This window comes from Macrobrachium rosenbergii, chromosome 10, assembly GCF_040412425.1.
Source record: "Macrobrachium rosenbergii isolate ZJJX-2024 chromosome 10, ASM4041242v1, whole genome shotgun sequence".
Classification (NCBI taxonomy): Eukaryota; Metazoa; Arthropoda; class Malacostraca; order Decapoda; family Palaemonidae; genus Macrobrachium; species Macrobrachium rosenbergii.
This window is the reverse complement of record NC_089750.1, coordinates 24,457,449-24,477,552: the sequence shown is the minus strand read 5'-3', so window position 1 is coordinate 24,477,552 and position 20,104 is coordinate 24,457,449. Positions and strand designations below refer to the sequence as shown.

The window sequence follows — 20,104 nt, the reverse complement described above, 5'->3', positions numbered from 1 at the left end:
CTTGAGTGGTTAGTATAATTTTACAGTTAATTAGAATTTGTGTAGTATATATTTGCTTTGTTTATAATGGCAAATATTTTAGACAGCAATCTGGCATGCAGATGTGAAATTGCTTTTCACCCGATCTTTCTAACATTTACATGAACTTTTATGAGAGTAGGCTAGCTAATTCAATTTTACTCCACAATATCGTATGGTCCGTTATGTTAACGAAATGTTTAGTATTTGGAAAATTCAGGTGGACATAGATCATACACTAACACTCTTGAATGGACTGATACCTTCGATTCAATTTACAGTTGAGATGGAAGAAAAATAAAGATTATAGCTTTCAAGGATATCAAAGTAATCAGAAACAACAATATTTAAAATTCAAAGTACATCGGAAAGCTAGCAACAATAATCTCATGCTCGATGGTAGGTCTTTTCAGTATAAGCATGTAAGATCTATAGTCACTGGTCAGCCCTGAATTATGACGTCACTGGTTACTAAATATTTCATGGCCCAGAGAAAGAGAGGGTCTACTCACTTCTCCAAATCCCCCCCCCCCATGTAGGCGGAGCTCTATATACTTCCTTATTGCGTCTGCAGGTGAACTGCCGTAAAGCAAAAAAAAAAAAAAAAAAAGGAAAAAAAAAAGAAAATGGGTATAATTTGGGGAAAACTACTATCATTGTCATACGTGTGTGTGTGTGTGTGTTCCTCTATTCATATGACATTACAATTTCGTTTCTACTAATCTAACGCCAGTAATAAGGATGTAATTCTTGTATCGTACTGAGTTTAGTGAATGAGGAGAGTTTCAGGCATCTTGAATTATATTACTTATTATTAATGTAAAGTGATGCACTGTTTTCATACACATACCTATTTTTGAGCAGGTTCCAAAATAGTATTTTTTTTTTTGTATTTCTTAGAATTGGGACAGTCGTTTATAAAGACTGCGTATGTGTTACCTATTACCCTATTTTCAGGCATTTAACATACAGGGTTTTTGTTATAAAGAAAGTATCCCGTTTTGCCTCACTCATAATTAGTTACGAAATTAATTTTCTTATGTCTTACATAGGTTTGTATCTCTATTTTGCAGCATCTGCAAACTGTCATAATTGAGGAGTCGCCGGTTTTTTTTTTTTTTTACGGCAACAGACCAAAAATACTGGTGATATATATTTATCAAAGGAACTATATATCATCACTTGTATAATCTGAATATACTTGTTGCTTATGAATTTGAATGATTTTGAGCGAGTATACAAAAATGAAAATGAATATGCTGTTTCATCTAAACACTTTCACAAATGATATTTTGTTTCATTTGAAAACATTAATACATACATACATACATACATATATATATATATATATATATATATATATATATATATATATATAAATATATAAATATATATAATATATATATTATTTTGGAGGTGGGCCATTAATAAAAGTCAAACGGGCCAAAAGCCTAAGGGTAGCCATCAACGCAACTCACATATGTAGTGCTATATAAACTCAATAATTATTGAGGATTTCTCAAGTCTATCTTAGTTCACAAGCGCATCTTAAAGAAAACGAAGATGTTTACTTTATATTACCCCGAGACAGTCAGGTGAGCACTGAAGGGGTTTCCCACCCAGGACCTTGAGCAGGTCACCACCTACGTAGTTACCCCAGGTGGGAGGCGACTCCTCCCATTTGGGTAGACCTTGTCTCTCTTGGCCTTGATGTATATGGTTGGGGCTTATTCATAGTTTTACTTTACACGATATAGATGAATGTTTCTCGATTGCGAAATAATCCTTTCGCTGACCTAGTCATAATGCTAACTTTAATAACAATAGGCTATACAATGTTGGCCACACATGCCAGCCTTCGATCATGAATTGTTAAATTTAACTATTGCATTTTCGAATCCAAATACCACCGATACAACTGAAATAAAAACAGTCCTATATACGACGATGAGACAATTTACAGGATTCCCTGTGGGTGTAAAAAATTTTATATTTGACAATCAGCAGAGCCTGTTAAAAAACGGATAGCCAGCACAAGTATAGTACTGCTAAGGATCAGAAACACAATGCCATTAGTAACCAGGTTACAGTATGTTTTCATCCAATTCAGTTGTCTAGATAACTGTTTATTTCATGTTACCTTGCAACAGCTGTAACCACCATTTGCCATATTTACTTATTCTTATTTTATGCAAATTTTCTAGACTAATGTAAACACGACCGTTATATATTTTCCTTAAATTGATTAGTCAATAAAGTTCACCGAGGCCTGACGTAGGGCGAACCTGTTGGGACATTAATATCTGTAATTCCTTTCTTCCTCTGTTGCTTCTCTTTCGTTTTCATTGCGGAGTACACACACACACACACACACACACACACACACACACACACACACACACACATATATATATATATATATATATATATATATATATATATATATATATACATTATATATATATACACACATATATATATATATATATATATATATATATATATATATATATATATATATATATATATATATATATATATATATATATGCGCGCGCGCGTGATGTGTCTTGGACTGAATGTTTTGGACAATAAACACATCCGAGAAAAGATAAGAACACCCTCACACACCGACAAGCAAGCGTGTATGCATTATATTATAGAGACTACTAATTGCATTCATAATGTAATAATGGAAATTTGCTGGCACTGTCCAGGGTTATGATTATACATGTAATAATCTTTTCTTAATCGTCAAAGATATTCTCTTTTCTCTGTGTTAGTACAGTGGCGGTGATGTGCGAGCCTCTGCATTCTTAGAAGCACTTAGTGGAAGTCAGGGAACGAGTACTTCAATATCAGTACATGTAGCCTACATCGGCCCAAGTAATACAGTTATACAAATGTACGAGTGTATGTACACAGCAGAACGTATTTTTAAACAGTAACAAAGTATATATTTCAAATGCTTTTATGTTATATATAATATAATTCTCTTCTTAAACTATCAAATAATTTTATAAATGTTATACTGAAAATTTTGCAAAACTACTCGGACAGAATATTATATATATATATATATATATATATATATATATATATATATATATATATATATATATATATATATATATATATATATACATATATATATACATATATATATATATATATACATATATATATATATATATATATATATATATATATATATATATATTATATATATATATATATATATATATATATTATATATATATATATTAGCTGACCAACCTGGCAATGCCCGGAAAAACACTGTATGACATTCGATAAACTATCTCTCTCTCTCTCTCCAAGTTTATCTGTCATTTCTTCTGTCAGTTCATCGAAACTACGTTAAACTTACGTTTAGACAACAGTTTGTGGGCGGAGACAAGTCCACTCACCAAAATGGATGAACTGATGGTATTACTTAAATATCCTCTGAACGACTGACAGGTAATTGCACGTGTGGGCAGGTTAGCGCCAATTTCATGACAGTTTGCCGCTGTATTGCATCTGGGAAGCATCTCAAACACTCTGATCAGAGTATGAATATATTATGTATAGGCTTAATCATTCCTCTGTTAGACACCCTTCAACGCTATTTGTAGTCCGTTTTAAGTCCAAATCATACCATAAAAATCTATACCAATATTTCCATGTGATACAGACAATTTGTTATAGGCCTAAGCCAATGATGTCTTTTTATGTGTGTTATACTATAATGAAAGTAAACTTCACTGTCTAATTCATAAAAAACTGAACCAATTTAATTTAAACTCATTCATTAATATTGTATGAGAATTGACGCCTTTTTTTAATAAGAAATATTTAGTCTATACTCTGTTACGCCTTTTTACTTCTTTCCTTTTATTAAGTGAATTGCTGCAAGAGTCATCCTTCCACCCCCTCATCATATCAAGAAAAAAAGTGCCTAAACGCTTTCCTATAAGGCTAACTTCAACTCTTGATACGTATTTTTTATATTGGTTTTAGGGACGTTTTTTGCACACCATAATAAATTATAGCTCATTATCTTTACAATGACATCAAAATCCTTAACGTAGAATTGTGTATAAAGTTACACGTACGGCAAATATAAACTTGGTCAATTCGTATAATAACGTAAACATGAATCAAACAAAATTCTTTCCCCTCTTGGAAGAATGTTAGACAATCGGTAATTATTGATTTGAATAAATACGCGCTGATAAAAGATAGCAATGATTATATATTATCCTAAAGGTAAAAACGAAGAAGAAGCGAACGAATTAATGAGGAAATTCGCATTTGAACGAAAAATATCGTACATGTTGATGTCGGTCTTAGCCAGCAGCTACTTAAAATAACACTGTCCGTTGGCTTTATAAATATTAAATTATTATCACAATTGTAATTTTAAACACCGTAAAAAGAGCTGCAAGTGTTTTCGGTTTCCTGTACGTGTTGACGAGAGCGTTTCAGTTTCCTCTGACGTTTCTGAGGAAGTGTAGACCGAAGTCTGAATGGTCTAATGTAGAAAATGTCGATAAATGGTGATTTTTTAGTGGATTAAGTACTTAAATATGATGACGGTAGTACCTCAAGGTACTTAAGAATTTGTATTTTATTGGCAAGGTATACCTAAGATATGTTTGGCTTAAGATGAACACAAAAAAATTGTGAAATTTTCGTCGCGAGTAATTTTTCAATGTGGGGATAGTTTTATCACAGAAGCATTTAGTCTGCTACTATGCATGTGCGGATGGTGATGGATTTTTCGTCGCGTCGATGAATTATTTCTTGATTTCCAAAGTTGTGCCCATAACTGCGAGGTTTTTTTTCGCGGATGAAGTAGTTAAGATATGATGATGGTAATACCACAGGGTACTCAAGAATTCGTATTTTATTGCCAAGGTATGATTAAGATACGTTTGGCTTAAAATGAACACTGAAAAAACAGGAGGTAATTTCGTTGCACGTAATTTTTCAATGAGGGGGTATATCTATCAGAGAAGTATTTGGTCTGTTACTTTTTACCGTGGCAAGGACTGTAAACCATATTTAAACCGATATAGGTTTTCGATGTTGATTTTATTGAGGTAATAAACAATTATATTAACAATTCTAATAAATTATGACCAAATTTCACGTAAATTCTGGTAAAAAAAATTGATGTTATAGGGGATTTTGATTTACTGTATAGTTTAATCATAAGTCTGGCAGCGCTGGGAAAAAAAGCTGAAGGAAAAGGTGACGTAAAAACGAAAATTTAATTTGTTTTGTCTGTGTTTGTAAGTCTGTCACGAGGTACCGGTTTGATTTTGAGTTAAAAACCTTTCTGGGGTTGACATAGAGGCCTTATGCAAAATTTTGTCTGGGTCTGTCAAGCAGTTTGGATTTCTATAGAAGCCAAACTAATATACAAACATTCACTTTTATTCATATTGATGTCAAGAGAGAGAGAGAGAGAGAGAGAGAGAGAGAGAGAGAGAGAGAGAGAGAGAGAGAGAGAGAGAGAGAAGGGAATAGGTACAGGTCTGAGCATATGACTTATATAATTGTACATTAATTTCAAGTAGCACCATTCACTGTTACTCATTATATATTTCCACCAATTTTGGCTAATAATATTCCTTCCAAAAACCAAATTGGTATTTATTTAATACCAATTAACTGTCCATTAACTAAACTAGTTAGTACAATAAAAAAAAGCAACCTCTTAGATAGATAAACAGGTTATGTAAATAAGGCGTTACTGGCAATTTGAGGTTTTGATCTTGTCTCATACTTGAGGGATCTTCCTTAACAAGGCGGTAGTCCAACGAATAATTTTTCATAATCAGTGATAAGTTTTTATGAGTTTAAAAGGTGCTTTTTAATAAAGTTTAAAAGTTGCTATTACAAACACACACGTCTATGTGCACTTCGATTTATTGGCTGTAACATTCCTGATTTATTTATTAAAATTAAAGAAATCGTTATACAATAAAAAGCAACGCCCTACATCCTTGGCCGACTCTCAGCCACCTGCCTGCTATGTATTTCAGGAAGTTTGAGTCATCATTTTTTGCCAATATCTTTTATACCAATCGACTAACTGGTATGGTACTTTGAAACAGAGTTTCTCACGCCCTCCCCTAATTTTTGGTAAAAATTCCATGTTCAAACACAAATTTTAAAGGCACTTTACTCTTGAATTTTAAGACAGCCAAACCTGGCCAGTCAAGATTTACGAATTCATTCAGATAAACACTCTTGGGGTACTCATCCCTCCCAACACCGACCCTTCATCATTCTTCAAACCTCACTTCCCCGTCTGTCTTTTTATTCATTCCCCTCTCTCTCTCTCTTCGCAATGTTTATGTAAAGGAATGGTTTCACGCACACATTAGCATTGCAATTTTTCAACTGAGCAATGTAGGATGAAATGAGCTAATGACCTTCATGGTTATACAAAATTTATGGATTTCCGAAATCTTTGTAGTTGATGAATGAAATGTCGGGTTAAACAACGGGTTTATCACTACAGAGAAGGTTGCCTCGTCGCTGTTCAGAGTTATGGCTTACATGTTGAAATGTCCCCGTGGATGCAGAAATGCATTGCTATACACCTTCTGAAAGTTAACAGCTGGGAGAAGGCTGCCCAAAATTTAAGAATAAATCTGAATAGGTAAGATATTGCTTATGGTTATATTTCACGGTCATATATATAAGGGAATAAGGGAAAGATAAAACTGATTTATTGATATACATCTATGATATCGTGTACATTGTCTCAAATGGTTATAAACTGTTCTGTGATTTTAACCCATTATTTTTTTATTATATATGTAGAACAGTGAATTTAGAATAAACATGGAATAACTTTTCATCACAAAATCATGCAAACAAAATAAAAACAATCACATTCATGAAGAAAGTAACATACACTATGGGGGTGCAATCATGGCAAGGAAGAGTAGGGAGAAGAATGGTGGAGTCGAAGAGGAAAGTTGGGGTGGTGAGGAATTTACTGTAAGTAGATACTCAGGACAAGTACAGTAGTACCCAAGCTCGTAGATCCGAAAGCGTTAATCAGTTTGCTGGCTACCCCATCAAATTCAAGAGTAAAGTGCCTGAAAAAGCTGAATTTGGAAATCGAATTTATTACCAAAAATTAGGGGAGGGTGTGAAACACACTGTTGCAAAGTAACACACCAATCCATCAATTAATTTGACAGATATTGGCAAAAAACCATGACTCAAACTTCCTGAAATACATAGTAGATTTTGGGAAATTACACGCTTACAAACTGGCTGCTTGGAATATATGACCTATCTTGATTTCAATTATTCATCTATATTATTATTATCCAGAAGATGAACCTTATTCATATGGAACAAGCCCACAGGGGCCACTGACTTGAAATTCAGGCTTTCAAAGAATATAGTGTTCATTCAACAGAAGGAAGTAATGGAAAATACAGAAAGACGAGATCAGTTATTTGAAAAACACGCAAATTAACAAATTAATAAATAAATAAATAAAAATGTAAATAAAATATTAAAATACAAGCTGAGTTGTATTAGGGTGGTAATGCATTGCATCTTCGCTTGAACTTCGGAAGTTCCAATTGCACGACATCCTCTGGGAGGCTGTTCTATAGTCCAACGAGTCCAACGGTTTGAGGAATAAAAGACCTCTGGAACTGAGAAGTTCGACAGTGAGTCACGTTTACTGGATATTGGTGCTGTTGTTCAGCGAATCTGGTTGCTCTCGGCAGGAAAAGGGGATCAGGGATCAATTGTGAATGTGCAAGATCTCAGTTAAAATACAACTTATGAAAAAGTGACAAACAAGAGACCATCCGGCGATGGTTCAAGTCATAGCTGATAATATTAGAAAACAGAAACCTAACACAACGAACCACTCTATCTAAAAGAGCTCAATCTCTGGCAGAAGCAGACATCCACACTGCAGAACACTATTCTAGTAAAGGAAGCACAAAAGACCTAAAACAGGTTGCACTGATTTTATCACTGTTATAAACATATGAGGCCTTACGAACAATACTTAATCTTCGTGTGGCATTTGCTGAAATTTTCATTAAACGTTTCTCATAAGTAAGATGTGAGTCAAATGTTACACCTAGAGCAGTTAAAGCTTCGGACTCATTCAGCAAAGTTGCATCCACCTGAAGGGGAGGATGGGATGGAAAATCTGTATGAGATCTGCTAATTAATAGTGTTTTCGTTTTACTCGATTCACACTTCAAAAAAGAACCATCACTGTTTTCTCGTGTCTTTCCGCAGGTCACTTGCAATAACGAAGGCATTCTGCAATGACAGATTATTAGGAGCAGCTGTGAGGCTCATGCCCATCGCCACCTACAATCTTCCAAGATTAGAAACCCTACCTGTAGGCTATCCTAGAGGCTGTACTTGGATGTCTTGACCAATGAGCTGGTGGAGTACCCTTTAGGCCTGCCCTCATGGATCTGATGACTTTACCAATGGGACATCTGATCGATCTTAGGAAAACCTCCAAGGTTTGGCTACCTGGCTGATGGGATACCTTATTATCCTGAGGCCCTGCTTAGGTCTTCATAGAGGTCTGGACGAAGGAAAGTTTTGGAAAAGTCAGTTGGCCGGAACACAAGCTAGCAGAAGCATCAGCCAGAAATGCATTGGTTGCAGCCTCACCTGAGGGGAGAGTCAGTTATAATGCCTGAGGCCAGAAAGCCCGAAGTCAAGAGTCAGCACCTTAAGTCTTGCTCTCTGTCTTTATCAGGCACTGCAAATCCCAGCCGACCTACTTCTTCCTAACATGAGCCCACTCGTCCCAGCGCCTTCTCCGGACGTGATAGTGCCACAAGACCACTAAAGCAACACATACACACCAAAAGAATCAAGTACCCAAATCGACATTTGGGGCAGAACAGAAGTGAAACGATGGTGTTAAAATGATCACTGCTTCAGAACAGGAGAAAAAATAAAGTCATATTGTATTTTGACATGTGAAAGAAGCAAAGCCATATTATATATTTGAAGTGTAAAAGAAGTTAAAGATGGAAAACATTACTTGTATTTGTAAAGTGCTGTTATGATATTCCCAGTCTAAAGTGTCTCCATAACATAGATGTTATCTGAATTCATAAAAGTTTTCGTAATAATGATCCTCGCAGTTTAAAAGTATTTCCATAACGGAATCTTTATCAGTCACAAAAATTACTATAAAAGAAATACTCATGTTCAGAAAGTTTCTGAAACGCAATGTATATTTGTGAATGTTTATTATTTGTTGTTATTGCATCTCATCATGTGTTTTAAGGGATTATGTATCCTTGATGATTTACGAATTTTGTGCATCGTTAAATACTTAGAGTAAATTATCTATTGGGATAAAAACAACTGTGAGTTTATCATGTTAATAATATGCAATCACTCATCTCCTTATTATGGCATATACTCTGTACCAGAGATAGAATTCACTTAAATGAGTTGCTGACTTGAAAGTTTCATAAATATTATCTGAGGAGTGTCCCACTTAAATTGCTGTTCTTCAGTGTTATATATTCCATGTGTTAATATAATCTTTGGAATTATATCTAGTGGTTAAGTTTACAGTGCCTGAGTGAATGAGATAAGCTGTATATTTGTACTAACCTTAATACACTGGATATTCATGATAATTGTAATTAGGACATTGTATAGTTCCAAGAAAACGTCCATTTTGCTGTCATGTAAATGAATCACGTTTTCACGCTGCATTAGTTTTAATCCTGTGGAAGGTATAATTGTCATTGCTTTTAGTCTTTTATATGAAATTTATCTACTTTGCATTAATGTTCATCCTCTCAGACTTGTAACTGTAATGATTCGGTGTTGCTAATGGCTTTATCAAGGGAAGAGTTGTTTCATGTTGCATTAATGTTTTACTCGTGAAGGAATAGAGCTGTAATTCTTCAATTTTTTAAAAGCCTTATCTGAGACTTTTTTTTTATTTAGTATTGATGTTTAATTCTATTCTTACTTATATTCATTCACTGTTTTGAAGCCTTTATTACTTAGATAGTAATCAAGTCGATTCCCATTTTCCTTCTGTCCCTCTTGAATGAGCATGCATTCCTATGGGAGACTTGTGTAAATTCAGTTTCTAGTAGCTCTCCACATTATTGCCCATTTCACTGTGATTTATTTGTGCATTTGTCTAGTGTGTTCTTTTTTTGTTTTTTTGCTTCCTTGTGTGTGTATTTGTAAACAGTATTTATTCTTGGAGCTTTATTTAACTGATAAATAAACTGTAAATTGAAGACCTTTGGTTCTTTCACTGAAAATTCCTTGGCCTTAATCCACTCTGGTATAAAGTATTATCAATGTAAAACCAAATGTGGTAACAATTAAATATAGTCTATGTAATAAATAGCCTTTCACCAGAGCTGTTAATCAGCTCAGTGGTCTGGTAAAACTAAGGTATACTTAACTTTTTCCCAATGTGAAATAGTATGAAGTGCTGGATTCCAAGGAGATATGAAACTACATCTTTGAGGGTATCCTTTACAGTTCACTTCTGAGAAAAGAGAGTAAGAGGAAATAAAGAATAAACAGGTGTTGCATGATGGCCTCATTGTGGATCCCATCGCAGAAAACTAGATCTTATTCTCCGTAAGTAAATTGTAGTGTTGACACAAACAGTCTAGTCCAGGCCCTGGCCATTAAGCCCGTGTACATTTCAAGGTTCCCTAATTTTGACTTCAGCTATTGAAAATATATTGGTTAAGGTTAAAGAAAATGACATGTGCTTTTTCCAAAACTGGGGCAAATGGCAGCTAGGGGTGAAATCCATGATGGCAGCCGGAAATGGGATATACTGTATACTAAACTTTGGTACCTACTACCGTTCACAGCAGAACAATATTTGATATGCACAAGGAATAAATTTCTTACGTAATTTTCTCAGCAGAAGTTACAGATATATGAATATTTTGGCAACACTGATCTGAGGCACACTTCGAGTATGAAATGGATATTTATGTGTTCAGGGGCTGGAGTTATCAACTTTAATATTTGGTCTTGCAGTACATGAATTTAATCATGCAAACACAGAAGTTTATCTGTGCTTTATGATACTGTATTCTGTTGCTTTATCATTGGAAAACTTTACAGTAAATCTCCAATATATTTGATTTATCAATATCATAAGCCTTCCCAACAAGAACATCAACAAGGGATACTGCTGACGAAAAATACTTCAAATGAATTTGACAATTTCAAATGCATTATCTGCAAGAGGCATAAAAAAAACTCACATTCATCCGAGGCTGGACGCAGGAGCATGAAGCACGCTGCAGATATAAGATATGACATTGTTACTAAAAGACTGAAACGAACAGAGGACGGAGCTATATCTTATGTTTATCACAACAAAACCAAGTGTTTCAAGTGGTACACACACAGTAAGAAACTTAAACAAATAGAAGATGTAAAAACTTTAACCACTGATGCAGAAACTTCATGTGAAGCTGAAAATGAAACATCTTCTAGCATGTTACATCGCAGTGATGTTAGGCCAAGGGAAAAACTCAGTCAGAGAAAAGACCCAAACTAATCAAATGTCCTGTATGTGGTAGTGAAAGGATTAAAGTTCAAGTAATTTTGAGAGACAAGTTTCAAATTAGTGAGCAAAATGCTGCTGAAACATTTTTTACTGCTACTAGACATTTCAAAGATGAAGTGTATTGAAGGGTTGCTGAGTTAAATTGTATAAATGACATTTTTGCTGCAGATATTTACTGCCACAAGGTCTGTCTAGATGCTACACTAGAAGATATGAACTAGAGACACAATGCTGCAATAGTTCTCTCGATGAAACTTTCAAATCTATTACCTTAGTTAAACAAGATCTTTTTGTAAGAACAGAGTACATCGACCCTCTCTTACAACGTGGGTACGGCTTCACTGTTTCAGACATACGAATGAGTAGTATGTGTGATGTAGATGACACACTAGATTTTCAGATATATAATGTTAAAAAACTTCTTGTTGATCATTATGGTGAGAAAATTCAATTTGCTCCCAATCCTAGAAAAAGTGAATCAAAGCTGCTTTTCTCCTCGCACATTTTTGCAGCAGATTGCAGCTAAAGAATCTTGATGTGCTCAGACAAGTGGGGGAGTCCTTAAACAAAAGTGCAAGACAGGTTGATTATGAACTTGATGATAAGATTTGTGATTCAAATGAGCTTAAAAATGAATGGGAAATACCCCAGTACCTGATGGTTGGTTGACATTTTATTCAGCATTATATGACAGATCCAAATCACTCTTGGCAAAGACTGAAACAATGACAATTGTATCTGAAGAAGAGGATGTAGAATGTGAATATGAAGGTAATGCTGAAATGTTTGGTGACCAAGAAGAAGAATATTTTCTCAATAACAGGCACGCACAAATAAAATGTCACTTTCAGATAGCTTACAACTCTGTACACCGTGGTCGCAGGAAAACACCCCTACAGACTATGCTTTTCCACAGATTGTGGAAAAACTCGAAGCAGAGAGATTATCACAACATTAAATCGAATAGTTGTATCAACTAGCTACAATGATGTAAGACGTTCTAGAAACCTCGTGTGTACTATACCCTGCAGTCATCAGGGGAGGATGGGTTGCCAATTCCAAGCCATTTTTCTGATGATGGCTGCTAGTGACCTACCAACCTTGAACAACTGGCAGGAGGAGGCTGATTGCCGTACCATTCCTCAAGTACAATTGGCAGTTAAACAGGGATGTAAAATAGCCATAATAATGTCCAATGATACTGACACTGTTGTTCTACTGTTGCAGTACATCGGTGTGTTTAAAGATGGTGGATTACAGGAGCTCTGGGTTCGGTTTGGAACTAGGAGATAAAACCTGTCAAGTTCTAATTAAAGTGCATATATTGACAGGAAATGACGCTCTCAGCAAAGTTGGGACAAAGCAGTCTGCTATAGTAAGCCAGCCACTACCAGACCTATCTGGATTTGGAGAATCAGCCATTCTTTCTGAGGCAGAACTTTATCTTACTGAGCAATATCTTGTGCGTGTGTGAGCTGGGACCAGAAGGAAACAAACATCCACTTCATTAGATCAGCTGAGAGTAGAGCTGCATCAAAATTCTGCAATAAGCCTGAATGAGTTGCCAACAACATCCAGTGTTATACCGGAGCATTTGAAAAGGGCCTTTTATGAGACACGAAATGCACTCACCTTGCCTGATGAGAAACCTTGTGCTCTCGAACCATGCAATTATTGTTGGAGGAATCACAATGGAATTCTTCGCCAGAGGTGTTTGAAAAAACTCCCTGGATGCAATGGGTCATGCAAACTTGCTGGTGTAATGTGTTTGAGTTACTGTCACAAAAATGTCTCACAAACTAAGTGCTTGAACATATGAAATACTCACTTTCATAAATCTCTTATCAGTCTCAATTGAAGGAATGTTTCCATGTTACATGATTCCATGATTTTGACGTATGATGGCTAAATGGGGATATACTGTGATGCACATTATCATTTTACTTACGGAAAGTTGTCAGGTGGGATTGCTTCTATAGTTATGGAATTGTTCAATACAGATGCAAAATACATATATTTCTTATGAGTTTTGTTTTAATTACCATTTCATCCGTATGTGCTGGCCTGAATTAAAGTTAGTACATAATATCCCATTTCCGGCCACCATCTTGGATTATTGCCCATAGCGGCCATTAGCCCCAGTTTTGGAAAAAGCACCTGTCATTATTTTTGAACCTTAACCAATATATTTTCAATATCCTAAGTCGAAATTAGGGGACCCTGAAATGTATACAGGCTTAATAGCCAGGGCCAGGAGTAGCCAGGGGAAGATGCAGTCTTGTGTCCTTGAAACTGAACCAAAGTTTGAAGTTAAATAATCTTCTCTCGATAGATATTACTCCCCTGTATGGGCACCTCTAGTGACCCATAGATTATAGCACCTATTTATATGCCAGACCATAATAATACCATAGATTAGTTTACTTATTTATATAAACTGCACTATATATATATATATATATATATATATATATATATATATATATATATATATATATATATATATATATATATACTGTATATCTATATAATATACTGTATATATATATATATATATATATATATATATATATATATATATATATATATATATATATATATATATATATATATATATATATATATATATATATTATATATATATATATATAATATACTATATATATATATATATATATATATATATATATATATATATATATATATATATATATATATATATATAGTATAATATATATACATATATATTATATATAATATATATATATATATATATATATATATATATATATATTATATATATATATATATATATATATATATATATATATATATATATATATAACAAATTTAATAACATGACCTCATTTAAATAGGACGGTATCTAGCGGGGATATTTATTCAAGCAAGGACCAAAGTTAAAAACTTTTCAGGATTATCCGCCCTCATCGTCTGGTGGCCGTAAAAGGACCAAACATGTTCCTGTTGTATCTATATGCATCTGGGGGCGGGAATTAAACGCCTTGCTCCAATTCCGTTTACTGGTTTTCTTGAATCCTTAAACTAACCTCCATCTCCTGTGTGACCCTGTGATCTTGACCATTTTCTGCCTACGGCTTCTTCCAGGGGTGTGTACTGTGTTGTCCACATGGGCTCATGGTTTTGTATGTCCTCTTTTCTATTTTTTCATATATGATTTTCTTGATGAACTCCCTTCAAAATCGCTTCCAGTGTTCCTTGACATTACATGATTTGCCCATGTTATGAAGGCATTGTCTACACTCAATCGTAATTGTAGAAAATGTCTTGATAACATGCACAAATAATGTAATGGAAAGCAACACTGGAAGCGGTTTTCAGGAGAGCTCATCAAGAAAATCATTTACAAAAAAACAAAAAAGAGGTCTTGCAAAATCATGAGACCACGTGGACAATGCACCCCTAGAAGAAGCTGCAGGCAGGAAAAGGTCAAGGTCACAAGGCAGGGCTACTGAGGAGATGGAGGTTAATTAAAGGAATTAAGAAAGCCAGCACACTGAATTGGAACAACATGGGCTTTAATTCCCTCCCCAAGACCCATATAAATGGTGGGAAAACCTGTGTAATATTTTATAATAAATATCTCTGCTAGTTACCATCCTCTTTAAATGAGGTCTTGTTATTCATTTTATTAATGCACGGAAATATTGTGCAAACGATCGAGTCTAAAACTATATATATATATATATATAGATAGATATATATATATATATATATATATATATATATATATATATATATATATATATATCTATATATGTATATATATATATCATAATATATATTATATATATAATATACATACATACATAAATGTGTGAGTGTGTGCTTGTGTATCGAATCTATTGATCACCTCTTGGTCAGATATGTAACGTGACCTTGTTCTGATATTCTGAATGCATGTTCAAATCCAGTTGTGAACATTATAATTTTTTCATTTGTATCTTAGGCTTCGTAGTGACAAGCGTATCCAAAAAATTTGAAGAAATCGATATAAGGTTAATTTCACCCCTGACTTTATAATTCGGCAAGTGCAATGATTTTCATAAGCAAAGTTCTGGCAATATTTTTCCTTTTATATGCGTTAGCCACATTTGTTATGTCACCAAATAAAAAATGGCATGAAGAGAAAAAATTACAAAATACCTTACGAGATAGTCAACCGATTTACATGCCCTACTATTTGTGTCAGAAAGTCTATCATACAATTTAATTTCAAGACTATTAACATTTATATTTTATAATACTTTCAACATAACAAGGGATATTACTCTTACTTCATTCTTCTACGTGCGGTTGTTATTCTACCATTACATAGGAAATAAAAAAAATAAAATATTTTGAAATAAGCTATAAGCTTTTCGTTAGGCTCCATAAAGAAGTAATAAAATTGGATTCTAACTGTAACATTTTACGTGATTTAAACAGTAGAACACAGAGACCACTAAATTCTTTTGGAACTAAAAAGTTTTGTTCACCTCCAATTCAGTGGGATTTCCTCAACTGTGTTTAACAAAACAGTCTCAAAAGACAATCAATAAATAGTCAATTCTAATTTTCCGTGTTGCCGTAAAGAATACTGAATTAAACTTAATATCGAAAGGTCATGCTCTCCGTTTTCATCATGATACAAACATCATTTACGAGGTAAAATAGGAAATAGTTCTAACCTAGATAAAACTATGCAGATGTTGAAAAGCAAGTTCCTAGGTAATGCAATCGAAAGCAAGATACTGCACAAAGGTAATTAATCTATTGTATTTATTACGCTAAAAATTTCTAGATTAATATACAATTCGACTGAATTGGAACTAAACAAAACTTTTTTGTTTAGTTCCAAAAGAGCCGAGTAATCTTTCTATTATACTATCTAAACTGTCTGCAAAGTAGACAAAATGCAGATCTGAACTTCTCGTACGTGAATTCTCGAATAAGGTTTCTCTCGCGGTAATCTAGCCGTGACATTTAGAGCATACGGTACACGCACAGCAACAACGGCGACTGTCGCTCAGTAAAGTCAAGTCCAAGTCCTAATCTTACGTGATCAAGGACTTGCCCTTTGCCTTGGTATCTATTATCAACTACTTCAAAGAAAAGACCTGCGTAGATTCTACTATACTCTGCAGTTAAAGGACATGTGGCTGAACAGTAGACATAAAAGTAGTGAGATTAATTAAAAGTAGTACCGTGTACCTGAGGGGCGATGATCTGGAAAATATTGGGAATTCTGAAAAGGTATGGGATTATCTATAACAGTAGCAGTAAGTCAAGACTGGTGAATTAAAGGCGATAATAAACTTTTGACAATTACCATATGCATTAGAAACAAGAAGAAAACTGAGAATGAAGGAAAATGACTGTAATTATGCCAACAGTTACCTCTGACATGAAAACATGCACTCCACTTAATACCTGAATACATAACAGTAAATCCTCTTTGAAGAAGTGCTGATAAAGAAGAAAACTGGGCATTTTGAAGGTCATTATACTTCTCAGGATGTGGGGATGTTGGTCTGACATCAAGAACAGCAACACTGTAGAGCCCAGGTTCCAGGGTTAAACACTGAACTTCAAAGCTATAACGGTCCAAGCTATCTTGGTTGATGAAGTAAATCAGTGTGCACTGCTCTACCGCCAAAGGCTCAGCACTGATTATCGCTATTATGACCATACCTGGAATATAAGAAATAATTATTTATATATATATACATGAGTATATATACACATAAATACACACAAACACAAACCATATATACATATATATCTCACTTAAAACCGCAGGTCCTGTCCAGTTCTGACTTTATTTCTAAGCCATTGACGAAGGACTGATACATAGTGTAAGAAATTCACAATATATGTCCTTAGGGAACAGTGCACACAAACATCCAAAACCGCTGGAAACTGAAAAATCGATCTCTGATAGGTGGCAGGGGAAGGAGTTAAAACCTCATTTGAACTTGGGTTGGGAACTGTGCTAACAAATATGATTATCGTTTTTTCTTGCTTATCTACTACCTTCCTTAAAATTTTAGACATTTTTAACCATTTTAAATACTTCTTTTTAAATTACAGGATCAAGGTTTTAAATGTCTTGCCTGATGTTCCTATTATTACAACAGCTTTCATTTATGAAACTAAACTCGTTGATTGTATGATTGTTTTCCCTTACAGGATCAAAGTTTTAAATGTCTTGCCTGATGTTCCTATTATTACAACAGCTTTCATTTATGAAACTAAACTCGTTGATTATATGATTGTTTTCCCTAAGATGTACAAAACATCCACTGTTCACCTGGGCATATCTTACATATTTTTAATGCTCTTTTACCCTCTTTTCCAATGCTCATCCTGTTTATTGTTATTATATTATTATTTTTTTTTTTTTGTTTTGGTCTATCACAGTCATCCTATTGGACTAGGAGGTTTTTTATTGTGGGGGATTCCAGGTTGCATCCTGCCTCCTTAGGAGTCCATCACTTTTCTCACTATGTGCGCTGTTCCTAACAGCACACTCTTCTGCAAGAGTCCTAGAGGTACTTAGGCTTCTAGTTTTTCCAGGTTCCTTTTCAGGGATCTTGGGATCGTGCCTAGTGTTCCTATGATTATGGGTACAATTTCCACTGCCATATCCCATATCCTTATTTCTATTTTCAGGGTCTTGATGCTTATCAATTTTTTCTCGTTCTTTCTCATGTATTCTGGTGTCCCATGGTATTGCGACATCAATGAGTGATACTTTCTTCTTGATTTTGTCAATCAAGTCAAGTCTGGTCTACTGGCACATATCACCCTATCTGCTCTGATACCATAGTCCCAAAGAATCTTTGCCTGATCGTTTTCTATCACTCCCTCAGGTTGATGTTCATATAGTGCAGCAGATAAAACAATTTTTTCACTAAAATACTTCACTTAATGATGCAAGCATGAAAATTGATACATATCTTCTCCATAGGCCACTTTTTGAAAATTACTGGGTGACCACTCAAAATTCCAAAATGGCTGCCATTTTTCAAGATGGCCGCTAGTCAAGTTTTAACATGGGACTCACGTGCCTCTGGTCATGTTTTTATGCATTTGTTTTGGTTTTACACATTTTAGGTAGAGTCACCAAGCAAAAGTAAAATGTATTTCTGTTAAAGATTTCATATAGCATATATAAAGAAAGATGACATCCAATATGGCAGCCAAAAACCTTAAATAATTGAGTCTCAGGATTCAGTAGGCAAGGAAAAATGTCTTCCTGTTCAATATAATAGTTTGCAAGTCTACATATAATTTAGATTGTGGTTTTATCTTTAGTTTTAGTTTAAAAGAGAGAATTTCAGTGCACAAATAGGACGCATTGGTGACTTCACTGCTGTGTAACTTAGCATGGGGTTCAGTGTCAGCTAATCTTGCTTTACTTATGCTGTACCTAGCTTTGCTTTCGTGTAGTTTAGTGTCCCAAATGCTGTCTAACAGCCTCATATCAATTAACTGGTAGAAAGTATAAGTATGGTTGGTAGAAAGAGCAATGTCACAGTGAAGAAGCAGATGTATATCCACTGGTTCCATCAGAGCTGGTTAATTATATCATTGAGACCAGCTTGAGTTTGGATGGTCCTGCCATATTTCCTCTTGCAGACACATCCTAATTACACCAGCAGGACCTGGAACAATTGGGCATTGCCTCACCCACTGTAAATACAACAAGATTAAAGGACAAATTGTTAGCAGAAATCCCTGAATTAGAAGCACACAAGAAAGGAAGAAGTGCACTACTTGCCTTGCCTTGCAGAAAGACTACTCAGATAAATTTGTGATTGCTAAACAGCAAAGGTACTGAGGAAGCATATTCTGGATCATCAGTCCAGGTTTGATGGCACTTTTGGTGAAGGATGCACCAATGATGCCATACCTCAAATTCTGATCCAGTTTACTAGTATGGTCGAACATGGAGCAGACATAAAGTCACAGCTAAGGTTTGGCTCCTCAAAGTCAAGCCTGGCTATTGCTCAGTTCCTGCAGCACAACTGCTACTAAAAACAGAAGGAAGGAGCAAGTGTACATCGAACTCAAAGGATAAGTGACAGAAAAGAACACCATTCCTTTAAAGGCAAAATTTCTTGAGGCACAATGACAACAAGTCAGAGCTGTTTCACTTCCTGGCAGACAAGATTGCTAAGATGTCTGCACCAAACTTGGTTATTGTGACCAAGGGAACCCAAGCACATAGCACTCACAAACTGAGTCTACTTGAACTGGGCAAATGTTCTCATGAGGAGGCAGACAGCCGCATCTTTGTCCATGTTAGATATGCTGCAGGACAGCGGAGTAAGTCTATCATGGTCAGAGCCAATGACACAGATGTCCCTGTCACTGACCCAAGTGTGTTCCCAACTCTTCAAAGCATAGGTCTGCAGCAGCTGTGGCTTGCATTTGGCCAAGGACAGAGCCTTTGATGGAT

The 20,104-nt window shown here is 34.9% G+C and overlaps 1 protein-coding gene across 3 annotated transcripts in view; it reads right to left on the bottom strand.

The window, feature by feature from the left end:
* LOC136842563 (uncharacterized) overlaps positions 1 to 20,104 on the bottom strand; it is a 616,302-nt gene that overhangs the window by 186,867 nt on the left and 409,331 nt on the right. For all 3 annotated transcript variants that reach the window (XM_067110026.1, XM_067110027.1, XM_067110028.1), the window contains one exon: positions 17,071 to 17,331. In XM_067110026.1, the coding sequence (XP_066966127.1) occupies positions 17,071 to 17,329 (259 nt within the window). In that variant the 5' untranslated portion in view covers positions 17,330 to 17,331. The remainder of the gene's footprint in view (positions 1 to 17,070; positions 17,332 to 20,104) is intronic.